At 36.6% G+C, this 15,696-nt stretch overlaps 1 protein-coding gene across 3 annotated transcripts in view; it reads left to right on the top strand.

The window, feature by feature from the left end:
* The window catches only part of HACE1 (HECT domain and ankyrin repeat containing E3 ubiquitin protein ligase 1), a 58,018-nt gene extending 48,931 nt beyond the window's left edge, over window positions 1-9,087 (top strand). For all 3 annotated transcript variants that reach the window (XM_026845453.1, XM_026845454.1, XM_026845455.1), the window contains 5 exons: window positions 1,357-1,488; window positions 2,199-2,297; window positions 2,573-2,643; window positions 7,659-7,772; window positions 8,170-9,087. In XM_026845453.1, the coding sequence (XP_026701254.1) occupies window positions 1,357-1,488; window positions 2,199-2,297; window positions 2,573-2,643; window positions 7,659-7,772; window positions 8,170-8,272 (519 nt within the window). In that variant the 3' untranslated portion in view covers window positions 8,273-9,087. The remainder of the gene's footprint in view (window positions 1-1,356; window positions 1,489-2,198; window positions 2,298-2,572; window positions 2,644-7,658; window positions 7,773-8,169) is intronic.
* Window positions 9,088-15,696: the final 6,609 nt, after the last annotated feature.

Below are 15,696 nucleotides of genomic sequence, written 5' to 3'. Positions count from 1 at the left end.
TTTATTAGATTGAAACTAGATTTTTGGGAACAGCTCTGCAGTTGAAGATATGATTAGGTAATGTACCTCTTCTTCAGAGTACTTCACAGATTGTCTTCTCACTCTAATAAAATGGTGGTAATGCATTTAAAAATTCTCCAATTGCAGAGCAAATGAAAACCCCTCTATATTTCTGCGAATGTAAGGAACTGCCTATGAAAAATATTATTCTGTTTTGAAATGTTTCATACTTCATTCTGTTTTTCTGAAGAGGAGGAAAGAAAGGGTGCTTGGTTGTTTTTATGCAGGTTCAGAACCTAAAAGTTTTGGTTAGTTTTTTTAAAAATTAAAAATCAAGGTAGTATTTTTGTTAGATTATTGTATTGAAGGATGGTGATAGTTTAATTGGGAGATATGTTTCTTGATTTCATTATTAAAAATCATTATTAGGAAATCAAAACATTACTTTGAAACTGAGTACCTTAAATAATCTTGTTCTTAGGTAGGAATCTCTTGAGTAAAGAAACTTTATTAGATTTGCATAGTTTTGTGAGGGTAGATGGGATGTGTTTATACAGCTTGAATGTAGGCACGTTTGTCTGTCTCATTCTAAAAACCTTCCTCCATTAACTGCGTCCTAGGCTTTTGTGTTTTCAGCAAAAGCAGAGTTCTGGTAGATTGCCTTTCTTACTGTCATCTTTTAAAGGGAACGAGCCCCTAAATCTCCAAAGCTTATGAACCATGGTATTGCCCACACGGTTATGGTATAAATGCTTTCCTGTTTTTTTTCCTTTTTAAAAACTGAGGAGATTTTTCAGGACTTCCTTAAAGAAACTGAAATTGTTCTTAAGACAACAAAGCTTTCACGTGTAAGTAGTATATTCTTTTAGACTTAGAGATGGGAGAAAGCAAGAAAGCTTTTTGGCTCACAAATATTCCTTCAGAAGTTTCCCCTTTTTCCTGAGTTATGTCAGTTTCCCTAATGGAATATTTTTCTTTGGAAACATTGCCTTGCTTATATCTTTAGATGATCGCAATGGTGGTTGTATTAGATGCAGTTATGATGAACTAAGTTTTATTCACTTCCTTTATCTTAGTCCCTGTTTTTTGGTTCATTTGTGTTGTGATTTAAACAATTCTGTCTGGGAATTGTCTTTGGAAGGAAAGAACAGAGAAGAGCAGAAGGGGCTCTGAACTCTTGAGGGGTCATTTGAATAATTTTGGGTTACTTCTGTGTGTGAAAAGTGCATGGGGACTCTTAACATTTTACAGTAAATGAGATTTTTAATGTTTTGAGGACGGTATTTGTGAGTGAGTTTGCATGAGCACTATGTGTTTTTGCTATCGCATATCTTAATGTCGTTTTCTGCATTGCAGGCTGAGTATGTCCAGCTTGTAACAGAGCTTAGAATGACAAGAGCCATCCAGCCTCAGATAAATGCCTTTTTACAAGGCTTCCATATGTTCATTCCACCGTCTTTGATCCAGCTTTTTGATGAATATGAACTGGTAAGCAGAAATGCCTATATTTTTAATAAATATTTTGTTCAGCATACTTCATCAGTAGTGTAATGATGTAGTAGTAAAGCTCGGTACCCACAAAATAAACATTTTCTATCTTTGGTTCCTTTTTCTGGGCATCTATCAGTGAGGATCTCAATATGTGTATTCCTGCTTATCCTAATTACTTAAAATGACCATCTTCCTGGAATGTGATAACTTCATGTGCCAGTGATAAATGTCTTAAATTGTAGTTTCTAAATGGAATCAGGATGATGTGACCTTGAAGACATTTCATATTTTCTTTAAGGGGACAGAAGTTCTTTAAAAGTAAGGAGATGCTGTCTGTTGTCTTTTTCTGAGTCACAGAATCAAATTCCAATAAGTTTTTGTGGTGGTTTGATCTTCTGTAACCAACGTGTTTCAAGTTTTGTCTCAAGTCATGCCAAAACTCAGAGCTTTTTTCTTTTAAGTTCCTTGACAATAGTTTCTATCTCTGGATACTGTGGACTTAAATGAAACAGATCACACGAAGTTACTTGAATTCAAGAATCTTCTTGTATTAAAGTTTAGCTGTAGGTTCTGTAAGGTTGCAACTAAACAGAAAAAGCGCTGTAATTTTTACACTTCTTAAAACATTACTTTTTAAAGCAACATGAACACCTGAAATTAATGGTTAGTCAGGAAGACTAATCGCAATCTGTGTGCTTCTTCTGAAGGAGCTTTTGTTGTCTGGTATGCCAGAAATTGATGTGAATGATTGGTTAAAAAATACAGAATACACCAGTGGCTATGAGAGAGGAGACCAAGTTATTCAGGTAAATTTTTGTTTTAATAATATTTTAATTCAAAAAAGGTGTTTTTGATGTTGTAATTTTCTCTCTGGTTTTATGGAAGTTAATTTTGGCTGAAATTTTTGTAGAGGTTTTTTTATACTATATTCCTACACTAAGTGATTTAGTTATGTATAAATTTCATATGAAATTTTCTATCATTTAACAAACACACATATTCCATCTATTGTTGTACCATTATCTTTTCAAGTACTGCAAGTATTTAATATAAAATACAAAATAACTTATTTTTCATTTAGTGGTTCTGGGATGTTGTAGAAGAACTAACTCAGGAAGAGAGAGTATTACTACTGCAGTTCGTTACTGGCAGGTGAGAAGCTCTTCTGTAGCAACAGATATATTGTCAGTATACTCTGAAATAAGTCCAGAGATTTCAGATTACCATACAACATCACCCAACTAGAAGCTGTTTTGCATACTTCGGTGTTCTGTATGTTGATCAAAGTGGACAAAGTATGTGTTAAGACTTTTGCTGACTGTATTGCCAGCAAAATGATTGATTACGTACTTATTTTACTTGACTATTTTGCAAGAGGTCTTTGTTGCTGTCCCAGGCAATTTTTAACAAGGTGGTAGTGAATTTAACTGTGGTTTATATTCTTCTTCCTGTTGCATATTTATGTGACTCTTGGCTTCTCCAGTAATCGATACAGGCTTTAATATATGAGATAACTAGGTATCACTTCAGTCAGCGTAAACAGAACATCATTCCCCTAAAGCTGAGTTGCATTTAACATTTAACGTGGTGTGTCAAGCTCAAGTGAAGATGTGACTTTATGCAAAACTGTGTTTGCTTTATATAGGATTTCTGTCCTAAATTCTAGTTGTTCTTCAGGGAAAGCCACTTTGCCTTTATGGAAATGTGGGGGAAGGTTTTGAGCAATAAATGCCCCTGTGAGCTGGGTGAATTGCCAAGTTTGTCTATACAGATATTTTACAAAGTGGATCCATAGACAGACATGTAGCATCTGAGCTGTGTAATCCATGTCTTTTTCTGGTGGCAGATAGAGATTGCACCTTCTTAATTTGATGTTCCCTTCATATTTTAGGATTAGTAGAGAAGTTGACCTTTTGTTTATAAGTTTTGTGGTTAAGTAGTGGTGAAGTACAAATTAAGATCATCAAAACTTGTCTTTTATACCAAGGAATTTCACAGTCGTGGATATATTATCAAATGGCATGGTCTTCAAATTCTGTTAGTTACACATGATTTATTATTAATTGCATTGTTTTTAGGGATTGCAGATATCTTAAGCTAGTTCTGTGCCACATCAGTCTTTTCTTTTTGTCCTTTGCAGAAGTGATTCCTGCAGTTCTAACTGCATATCTGTTGCACAGCAGCTGATGGTCTTTCTTTCCTTTTTAGTAGATGAGTCCATTTCTAAATTTAGACAGCAAGTAAGGATCTTTAAGATGAAAGGTTACGTTTCAAATGCTGCTTAAAACATTCCAAATGATACCGAAGTGGTGTTCACTATTTTCATGGCATTTGGGATAATCTACTGGATTCTATGGGATGTTTTCTAACAAGTAAACAATTATGTTGTCTGATTAATATGGGCTTGAGCACCATTCATTTTGGTCACAAATCATATGCTGTCATGTTCTTATCCATTTCTTGTTAGTAGTAAAGAAGTTTGTGGTGTGCCTTCTAAGAAGTCTGGGGTGGAATTTAAAAACAGATTGCTTAGGGTTTTTTTTTTTGTATCAGCTAGTAGGAGCCCATTTTGTGTTTTCTTCAGCGATTGAAATTTAATAGGTATATTTTATTTTTCCATAAAAATTTAACCTTGTACCTCTTATAGTGGTATACAATTGATATTTTTGCAAATAAATCCCCAGATAGTCCTAGTTTCTGGGCATGAAAGATTTAGATACTGAGTTGTCTGTGAGCTAAAACACCATTTAGTCTAGTACAGGCCAGTATCTTAAGTAAATTTTTACATTAAAAGTATACCTGATTTCAAACTATAATCTTTTTCTGGCATCACATTTCCTTATTGAAGAATTTGTTTCTCTATGTACTGGCTGGCAAGGCTGCATTTAGAATTTTCATTACTTTCTACCTTTCCCTGTAATTTTTTCTGCATATTCACTTGAGTTTTGTTTTTTTTTTTTTCTCTGTGTGAAATAGTATTATTCTTTCTTTCCAATCAAAAACTAGGAAATTAATTTAGAGAATTAAATAAAACAATTATATTTATAATTATATCTTCAGTGTTTCTCTGACATTTCTAAATATTTCTTAAACTTTGTCTTTTATCTTCTTCCCTTATCCTTACACCTTTTTCTCTTCAGTGTAATGAAGTCTTGCTTTGGAAGTTTCAGTGGAGATACCATTGCATTGATCATTAATACCAATTTCAAGATATCATTTAACAGTGAAGTAATTGGCATGAGCAGTGTTTGAATAGGAGATTCTGTCTGTTTGAAAGCCTTAGCATACTCAAGAAAAATTCCTAAATACTCTTGTGCCTTGTGTTCAGGATCTGAAAGTTTACTTATACACCACCTTCTCTTTCTCTGCTGACAGCTGCTTGACTTGATATTGCCAATTCCACATACTTTTACTTTTTTTTTTCCCCTCCCTTCTTGATCTGTTTGGTGTTTATAATGGTATTTGGCTAAATTATTGTTAATTATCCATTGGCAACTTTTTATCGGGTTTTTACTTAACAGTTGGAGGGAAGTGTCATCATGATAAATTCTATTGATATTCTGTAGGTATCAGGATTACTGTTTAATTTAGGGGTCTAGTTTCTGTTGAGTAATAAGATATATGCTGTTTTAAGGGAAATTCAGCATATTTGATAAATATGATAGACTACTTCTAAAAGTAAAACAAAACATAAGGAAACTGGCTTGAAGTATCTCTTCTGCACTGTTTTAATTTCAAGTAAATTTATGCAAAATCTGTAAGTGGAAAAATAGGTAGAAATGTTAGATGTGAACTTAAACATTTTAATAGTGTTGAAGTCTCCAAAGCTATGAAATTGTGTTGGTGCTCTTGCTGAAGTTTATTTGCATACGTAGTAGAAGAGGTAAGATCTTGTGATCTTATTTGCATGTATTTGGAAGGCTTTCTTTACTATATTGGCAGTGTTTTGCTTGGAAAGAAAGCTCATTGTTGGAGTCATAAATTGGCAGCCATCTATTACTTTTAAATGTTCAAAGTCCTGATCATACTATATGATTTTGCCCTGTTGTATGAGAAACATTTTAATAAGCTAGGTTGTAAAAGATTTTAACTAATGGTGGACTGAATGAGAAATTTTCAACAGTTAAGTCTGTGTTTTATTGCTGATTTGAACATGAAGTTCTCTTGGTTCATTGGAGGGGAAGAAAAAAGGCACTGCAGAGGAGTCAGTGCTGTATTAGAAATGCGAGCTAAAAACATGGTATAGAAGAGTACTGCTGTAAAATCTTTACAACTGTTCTGAACTGTGGCTATGAGCACAAGTCTGCGTGTCAGAAATAGCATGCTGCAAATAATGAGTACTTACGTCCATAGTAGTTACCTTATGTGCCAGTGCTAGAACTGTATGCCTAGTGTTGCTGTCATGAAGCTAGTTGATACAGGTTTGTGTGTTGGATACTATAGCTAGCTATTAAAGGTATGTTTAAAAAGTATTACTGCGAACTCTGTCCTAGCTCCTTAACGTTTGGCAGTAGCAACCCTTTCACATTTCTGCCAAGAGTTTTACTGTGAGTGGAAACATTACTTCATTCTTCTTTTTCTGTTCTTAGTCCTGGTTTTTACAGTCATTTTGATTTTGTGAATATGGGAGCATTGTTTTTAATGTAAGTACCTGTAATCCAAAATTCTAACAGCTCTTATATATTTATGGAAGGTTTATTGTGTTTTATCAGATTCTTTTGTTGCTAGCTACAAAATTGCAGAATAGCTGAGGCTGGAAGCGACCTCTGGAGATTGTCTAGTTCAACTGCATGTTCAGAGCTGGGTCAGTTAGAGCTGGATGCTCAAGGTCTTGTCCAGTCAGGTTTTGACTGTCTCCAGGGGTGCAGACCCCTCAGCTTCTCTGGGCAACTTGTTCCAGTGTTCGCCCACCTCACAGTAAAATAAGTTTTTCCCATGTTTAAATGAAATTTCCTGGATTTCAGTTTGTGCCCACTGCTTCCTGTCCCTAGGGACCACTGGGTGCTTCATCTTGACACTTGTACTCAATCTTAGTTATTCCTCCCTTTGGGTATTTGTATACATTGATCAAATTCCCCTGAGCCTTGTCTTCTCTAGGCTGAACAGTCCCCGCTTGCTCTCTTCCTTTGTCATGTGCTTCAATCCCTTACTAGCTTCATGGCCCTGTGCTCAACATGCTGCAGTATGTCCCTGTCCCTCCTGTAGTGGGGAGCTTGGAGGTGGACTCCAGATGTTTCTGAGTATGGGGAAAGGAGCCTCCCTTAACCTGCTGGTGACATCCTTCCTGATGCAGCCCAAGATGCTGCTGCTGGCCTTTGGAAGGATGAATTTCTGGCTCACATTCAACTTCTTTTGGTCCTTATCCTTTCATTATAGTTTCTTGATTTTTTTTTTTTTTTCTTGGTGTGACAGCTATGCTAACAGCATTACCTTGTAATGCATACCAGCCTAAGTTGATATTCTAAAAATACCTGAATTTTATTCTATTTGTCCCTGTTAGTTTAAAAATATAGGGAGTGATTCTGAAGACTCCAGGGCTATTGTATGTTTACACCTTGAGAAATCCTTGAATAATATATTGGTAAAAGGAAAAAAAAAAATGGGTAATATGAAAAGCAAGAATGCATTCCTGAAGATGGTAGTGATTTTTTTAGTGTGCTCTGGTTTTGCTGTAGGTTGTCACTGGGTGATAGTGTGACTAATTTAATGGTTTCCTTACATACTTGAAATATGTGGTCTGAAATAGTAAATGAAGACATGTCAAGGACGCTGGTCAGTTGTCCCACAGATAGTAATCGGGAGAATAAAATTTCGATGGTGCAGTATTTCTTAAACTGTAAATACAAATAACCATAGATGTTTGCCTAAACTGAGATAACATTCTGTTATAAAAACTGGTTGTAGAAATGAGACTTCTCAAACAGAATTCTCTTAAATATCATTCAGACAATTTGATGCCTAATGTAAATGGACAAATGTGTTATTCAATATTGTAATTAAAAGCATTCAGACAATGAGAATTTTGATATGGGTAAGAAAGGGAGAAGCTTGATAAAAGTATTAGTAAGTGATCACATGTAGCAGTAACAGACATTTTCAGTGTAAATATTGTATATTTTTTGCTTATAACATTCTTGTAATGGTCTAATTTTTGTGAATTTTCTCAGTTCCAGGGTGCCTCATGGTGGCTTTGCCCATATAATGGGTGGCAGTGGTTTGCAAAATTTTACAATTGCTGCTGTGCCATATACTGCAAATCTTTTACCAACATCAAGCACGTGGTATGTTAACTAGTCTTACTGAAATATCTTTTCATGTTGGTCACAGTCAAAAGTACAGTTATTTTGAATGGTTTCACTAAAAAGCCAAAAAAAAATCTAGACAGAGTATTCAGTGATGTTATGTTTGCTTATTGCTTGCTACTTAATTTTGCTTAACTAAAGGCAGTGGGATCAATAAGGGAATACTCAAGTTAAAATATTGTATTACAATTTACTGAAGTGAAAAAAAAACCATAAAAAAACCCTCCTGTAATATATTCGAGTGCTCAGTGGTACTGTAATTCAGCACAGGTTTGTTTTCTTTCATAAATGTGACATCTCCAGGGTTTTCAATCAGAATACTTTACTGTTGGTTTTCTTGCTGAGCTATGATGTGGCTTTATTCTTTTCTTTTCAGTATCAACATGCTCAAGTTACCTGAATACCCAAGTAAAGAAATCCTTAAGGACAGGCTTCTTGTGGCGTTGCACTGCGGAAGCTATGGTTACACAATGGCATAACACAGTCTAGAAAACTCATCTGACTACTGATGTGCACTTCCAAGTGGCAGAAGTAATTTTGGAAACTGTCAGTAGAAAAGTTGCTGAGATGCTGCAGCCTATTGGCAGGGCTGGGCTTCAGTATTCATACAGGATCATCAACTTTTCCTCCATTATATGTTGTCAAAGTAGCTTTGATACTGTCATGACAAACTTCTCAATATGCTGTGTTTTAATTTTTAAGAATGACAGATGTGAACGGAAATTGGTTTACATGCTTTTCATTATTACTTCAGTCTGAATCAGAAAGTTTGTCAGAATCACTTTCCACAGTTTACTTTTGACTTTCAACTATATGGTTGAATGACATTTGTGTTTTAGTTTACTTTGCACTCAGATGGCATACTGCTAATGGACAGACTTGTACTTTATGCCTTGTTGCATGTGAAAGTGCCATTTATTTTTGCAGAGAACACTATAGAAAGTTCAATTTGGATATTGTACAGTAAGACAGATCTTATGTATTTTCCATTTCTTTGCATAGTAACAGAAATAAAATTTTATAACTTTTTAGTATTTTAATGTACATAATGTGTAAAGATTAGACTGTTATCACTGGAAGAAATAACAGATGAAGTTAATATCTAATTTATATTAGAATTGACACTATATTCTACTAAATATTTAAAGTATTTGTGACTTTATAGTCAACTTGCAGTTTAGAATTTGTAAATATTATTTAAGATCTATATCCATTTGTTTGAATGCCTTTACTCTTTCCTTGACATAACTGTATGTTCAAAAGGTATTATTAAATTTTAATATTTTTACCAGAATCTGAATGTGATAAGTTTGCATGTCTTTGGGTGGTTCATTCTTTTTTCCCCAGAATTTTATTCATTTTAATATAATTTAAATTGTCATGGAAGCAGCATTTGAGAAGGACATAAGCAAACCACACAAGGGACCTGAGCTTATTGAGGTTAACTGGCAAGACTATAATAATTAGAATCTCATGTCAAAATTTATATAAAATTAGAATATATTACTCAACTAATATGAAAAATATGAAGCCATGCCTCATTGGTGTAAGTTTTTGATAACTATCTGCACATGTTGGGGGTAGATGGTACATTTGCATGACTGCTTTTTAGGAACCCTAGAGTAAGGTCTACATTATTGTTTTCGTTCAGGCTAGGTGTGTTTTCTTTGTTTTGTTTGATGTGGGTTTTTTTGTTTTGGTTTGTTTTTTTAATAATTAATCTGGTCATCCCTGCTTGTTATGCTTTTGCTTCAGAGAATGCAAACTAGATTATCTCCAGGTGAAGCTAAAAAGAAAAAACATGATCCAAAAATGTACCAAACGCTAATTAATTATGTCTGCAAGACCTAACTGATCTGAAGAGTTAGTAAATGAGTTCACGCATAGCAAACCTCCCAACCATGTAAATTTTAAGGTTCAGGTCCTCACCCCAAACTGTTTGCTACTGATCCATTCATGTTTTCCTATACTATGCTAATGCATGTGTAGCCTGGAGTTTACCAGCTGGTCTGGCTAGGGTATTTACTTGAGGCTGGTTTTCCAAATTTTACTTATTTTAATCTAAAGCGTATATAACCTCTCTGGGGCTGAGAGAGGAATTTGTGTACCATCTGATTTAGTGGTGCCACAGTAATTTTCCTTTGTGCTAAGCTTTATACGTAGACTTACTAGCTTTATTTCCTTTTCAGTTCTGTTGGTGTACATGTATGCATAAATAAATGTTGGTTTAAATACTTACGAGGTGTTTGTGACTGCAACTTAAGGAGAATACTGCTTTTAGTTAGCAGAAAGAGCAGACTCTTCCAGCAGGGCAATCTGGTGAAAGCTGGTTAGGCTGTTGCTTCAGTCAGTGGAGAGATGCCATTTGTCTCTGGTGTGCTTTAGGAGGTTTAGACTATTTAGAGAGGTTAGATGTTTGAGGCTGTAGCATTAAATCCCAGTTATCCTGGATCCTTCAGTTATCAAAGTACTTACCTTTTCTGCGTAGCTGGGCAGTGCTTGGTTCCCTGGCTATACAGCTTATTTCTTTGTGTGTCTCTGCAAGGTAGATTGCTCAAAAAACTGCTGCAAACAATACAAGGTATTTGTTAGGAATTATATGTTTGTTTTCTTTATGCAAACTGGGATTTTATCTGAGGCTTTTACTGTAAATAATGTTCATTAACTACTATACAATCTGTGATTTTTTTATTTTTTTTTTTTCCACATGTTCTGTTTCATGGTAATATACAGCGCATTGCAGGAAACAGAAACCTAGTGTACTCCTGTGTAGTGTCCGAAATATGTCATACCATAAGGCTGAGTGAAGGGGAAAAAAGAATTAGATTTTTTTTTTATATATATATATACTTTTGTATTATATTGTAGGTGACATAGGTATCATCAAGCTGAATTTGGTCTCAGGCAGTATTCCTAAAATGCTCAGCAACTTTTAATGTTCTCAGCAGTTCTCTGACAGATCTCCCCATTACAGCCTCACAAATGGTTCAGAAGCAAGTGACTCCTTCCTCCCCCATACTGATGTTAGTCATGTCCCACATGAAGTATCTTGTAGTATTTCTTGTAATATTTGTATCAAATACTCCCTTGATAGGTCAGAAGGAGCTTTTGTTAAAATATTCCTGTAATAAAAAAGCATGATGAAAAGATAGAAAAAAGGGAATAGAGCTCTTGATACTGGACTCTTGGTATAACAACCATCTTGTTATTGCTTGTTTTGAACAGGTGTTTTCCTGCGGAAACACTAAACAGTGCTGTCTGCTGCAGCTGACCATATGAAGTTAGTGGGATTTAATTATTGCATTGAAAGACTGTTTTTAGGACACCTGCACCCTATTAGCAACAGGGTATGAAAAGCCTGTTGAGAAACTATAACTTAATATAGGTTATAGTTTAGAATGATTAATTGGTTTATATTTGTTCTCTCCCACTGTGCCAGAACAAGGCAGGGTGAGTGTTTTATCTCAGAAAGAACAGAACAGATGTCTTGTCAGATCATAGATCATGAGCGCTCATTAACTTTTATTATCTTTATGAAATGTTAGATAGCAAAGCCTAGTTTTTGATGCTTGAAAATGTGTCGTGCATCTAATGTTGCAAAACCATTAAACCCATAAACTGTGAAATGTAGCTTAATGACTTGTACTGTATGTTCCATAGTCAATAAGATTGAAAATGGAATGAGAGGGAGAAGATGTTTGGCCTGAATCTTTCAGAGACTTGGAGACTTCCACATGTACAGTAGAAAAAACATGAGGGCCACCTCTGCTTTGGAAGCATATGAACTGTTTATTTAGGAGTATAAACTAAAACTACAATTTTGAGCTTCTCTGGACTGTTTTTGAAGTCTAATGAGCTGATTCAGCTCTGCAAGTACAGCTCAGTAGTGCCTCAGAAAAGCCTTTCTCTTCCCCTTCTAGACCTGAGCAGGAGTGGAAGGAAGCTCACTTCATGACATCCAACCTAGATGTACAGTGTTTAGAGCAAGGAAGGGTGAAGATTGATCAGATTTGCTTTTCTAAAGCTTCTGAATAAATAAACAAGAAATCTTGTTGTCTGTCATGATACGCAGACAAGCAATACTCTGTAGGTGTTCCTCCAAGTCTTAATGTGCATGCGATTTGTCCAGTAAAGCTTGTGTGGCATTGCACGGGAATCAGGTGTAGAAATTGAACCAAGTGATTGTCATTCCTTTTCTACACGTAGTGGGTTGATCTTTCACACTGAAGCAATGTAGTCTTTGCAGTTCTGCTCCCTGCACACAAGAGGTCCTTTGAAGTTCAGGCAGTGGAAGTCTTGCTGTAACTGGCCTGCTTCCATTCCTCCCAGGGCCCTCTGCTAGCCAGGCACCCGTGGCTGAAAAGCAGTAATCCAGAGTTTCCTCAATGATCAAGACTTAATTTTTAAAATTGATCAAATCTAAAGAACACAGCTGCTGAATGCTCCCGACAGGATTAACTGGCTTCGTAATAAAACTATTTTAGCTCTTTGTGTGAGTTATTCTTGGTATTATTTAAATACAGTTGCTGAGTTCTGGATTCTTGGTTCAGTAAAAGCCCTAGTTTGGTTGTTTTGGTTGTTATGTAGAGCAACCTTGAATTCCTTGCAGTGTACTGTTGTTAATTGTGTTTCAGCAAATCTTGATAAAAGGCAGATTTCTCAGTTGACACATTTTTCATGTTTGTTCTAGAATTAAAAAAGCCCATTATAATCAGAAGTCTCATCAAGAGCATCCAGTAACAATTTTAAAGACTTTGTAACTAACTGCTTATTATAAAATATTAAGTACATGTTTCAAGCAATTATTAAAATACTAAAGGATACTGAAAGAGTGCTGTAGCATATCCCACTTTCTAAAGTCCAGTGAATTCACAAAAGAAATATATGTATTTTTTTAAGCACCTTTGTGGAGAAGGAAGAGGGCTAGTGAATTAAGGAATGCCTTAATAGCTTGTTCCTGTTGTAACACCACCACAGTCTCCAGAATGGAGACAATCTTTACCTTAAATGGCTTATAAAAATGGCTTTATAAAAAGCAAGGGTGTTTTCCTGTGATTCTTTTTTTTTTTTTTTTTACTTTCCCAAGTTGCCATTTTGCTTCTGTACCTTAGCTTTGAGGATTTGTTTTCTTCTGGGGGGAAAAGCCAAAAAAGGAGGAGTATTCCTGGCCTAGTGATGGGGGAAGCAGGAGAAAGGTGAGAACAAATACGATAATGCTGCTATTTAAGAAAGGAGTCTTCCATAAGGTCAGATATCTGCCTAATGCTGGCAAGCGAGAGTGGGAAGCGGGATTCTTCAAGGTTTGTTTTTTCTCTTTTTTCCCCATGTTACATAATTCTCTTTCTATGCATGTTAAACAGAAGTTGTTGGTTCATGATTAAGGTCAACCTCATGTCTCTTGATTAATCAGCACAGCTATGAGGAAGAAAAAATAGGGGTAGCTTCTAGAAGAAATCTGAGATGCTGTTGGTATATCGTGCACAGGAACAGCTGTTTGCCTGGCAACCCTTGCCCTAGTCAACCCCTACAAACTCTTCTGATGAAAGATTATTTTCTAGGAGCCACTCTTTCTCCTCTGAAATGGGTACTTTAGGAAGCCAAATAGCTGCATATTGAACATAATTGCTATATCGACTGCTGTTCTGATATCCTCTATTCCAGGTAGTAAGTAATCAGTTCTCCCTGCAGAAATCAGAAAATAAAGGTAGTGCTATCTCTGTGGGAATTTTTCTTGCATGTTAGAAAGAACACTTGAAGAAAACCAGCTGCTTAATTAACAGACTGATAAATATGAACTGTGATAAGAGGAAATGGATGACCCTGACTTAATTTTTACTAGGCAGGCATACTGATCTGTGTTTAGCACCTTTTATCTCTACCACAAGCTTTTGGAATGTGATGCAGACATTGAAGATTGGAGAACAGGAAGGTGTTTTACCAAGACAGCTTTTCAGGTTTTGAAGGCTGGTTTCTTTTCCTCTATAGTTTCCATGCTGTATTATATATAAAATGCAACAGTAAATATTTAAGTATAAACCAATATAAATATTTAAGTATAAAACAACAATATATATTACATATACATTATAAAAGCCCAAAGCATTATATATAAAATAATATATATATATATATATACACACAATATCATTAGTACTACTATAGTAAACTGCTACATACTGAAAGCCTACTTTAATCTATACAAAAGTCATCTGGTTAGTAGCATTAATAGAGGAAAACAAAATCTCCACAGCCTAAAACAAAGTAGGCTTTCAATTTTAGCCTTGTACTTGGGGATTTTGCATATAATACCAGGTTAGAAGGGACCTCAGAGATGTTTTTAGCCAACCTTTCTTGGGGAAGACATGTCTAGATGAGATTGCCCAGCACTCTGTCCAGCTGAATCTTAAAAGTGTCCAATATTGGGGAATCCACCACTTCCCTGGGGAGATTATTCTAGTGGCTGATTGGCCTCACTGTGAACAATTTTTCTCTTGTGTCCAATCAGAATCTCCCCAGGAGTAACCTGTACCCATGACCCAGGTGACTCCTTGTAAAAAGGGAGTCTCCATGTTCTTTGTAGCCACCCTTTAAAATACTGGAACATGATGATAAGGTCTCCCCTAAGCCTTCTCTTCTCAAGGATGAAGAAACCTGATTCTCTCAGCCTTTCCTCATCTGACAGGCTGCCCAGTCCTTCGATTATCTTTGTGTCCCTCCTCTGGACCCTACTTACCCTGTGTATATCTTTTTTGTATAGTAGGCACCAAAATTGAACACAGTATTCCAGGTGTGGTCTGAGAAGTGCTGAGCAGTGGGGTAATGACTTCTTTGTCTCTGCTGGTGATGCAACCTGGTGGCTTGTTTTGCCACTGTAGCATACTTTGCTCATACTGAGCTCATTGTCCACCAGGACCCCCAGGTCCCTTTCCACAGAGCTGCTCCCCAGCCAGGTAGATCCCAGCCTGTGCTGCACTCCTGGATTATGTTTTCTCAGGTGCAAGACCTTACACTTGTCCTTGTTCAACTTCATAAGGTTCTTGTTAGCCCACTCCTCCAGCCTATCCAGGTCTTCCTGCAGGGTGGGTCTCCCTGCTGAAGTGTCCACTTCCCCACTCAGTTTGGCATCATCAGCGAACTTCATCAGGGTACCCTTGATCCCATCATCCATACCACTTGTGAAGATATAAAACAGCATTGGGCCCAATATCCATCCCTGGGGCTCCCCAGTTGTGTGACGTTGCCAGTTTGAAAAGGAGCTATTTACCACCACCCTCGGGGAGTGGCCTGTCAGGCAGTTCCCCGCCCACCGCACAGACCACTTGTCTAGACCATAACACATCCGTTTCTCTAGGAGAAGGCTGTGGGGAACAGTATCAAAAAGAAATCCAGGTAAACAACATCCACTGCTTGCCCCACATCAACAAAGCAGCTTACTTTGTTGAAGAATGTGATCAGGTTTGTCAAGCATGATTTGCCCTTGGTGAATCCATGCTGGCTTTTCCCAATCATGTGCTTCATTTGAACTTGCGATAGGCCCTGGGAGGATGCTTTTCCAGGGATTGAAGTAAGACTGATGTGCCTATAATTTCCTGGATCCTCCTTTAAGTCCTTCTTGTAGATAGGGGTGACATTAGCCTTCTACCAGTCTTCTGGGACATCCCCCAATCTCCATGACTTCTCAAAGATTATGGAGAGTGGCCTCATGATGATGTCAGCCAGCTCTCTTAACACCCTTGGGTGATTAACATCAGGGCCTGTCAATTTGTACCAACTCTTCTTTCACTGATGGTGGCTTTGTATTTGCCTCAGCCTGGATTTTTGTTCCCAAGGCCTGGGGCCCAACAGTGCTGGTAAAGACAGAGGTGAAGAAAGTGTTGAGAATCTCTGCCTTTTCAGCATTGTT

The sequence above is a fragment of the Athene cunicularia genome, assembly GCF_003259725.1.
Source record: "Athene cunicularia isolate RWA chromosome 3 unlocalized genomic scaffold, athCun1 chr3_part1, whole genome shotgun sequence".
Classification (NCBI taxonomy): Eukaryota; Metazoa; Chordata; class Aves; order Strigiformes; family Strigidae; genus Athene; species Athene cunicularia.
This window is presented reverse-complemented; position numbering and strand designations above follow the sequence as displayed.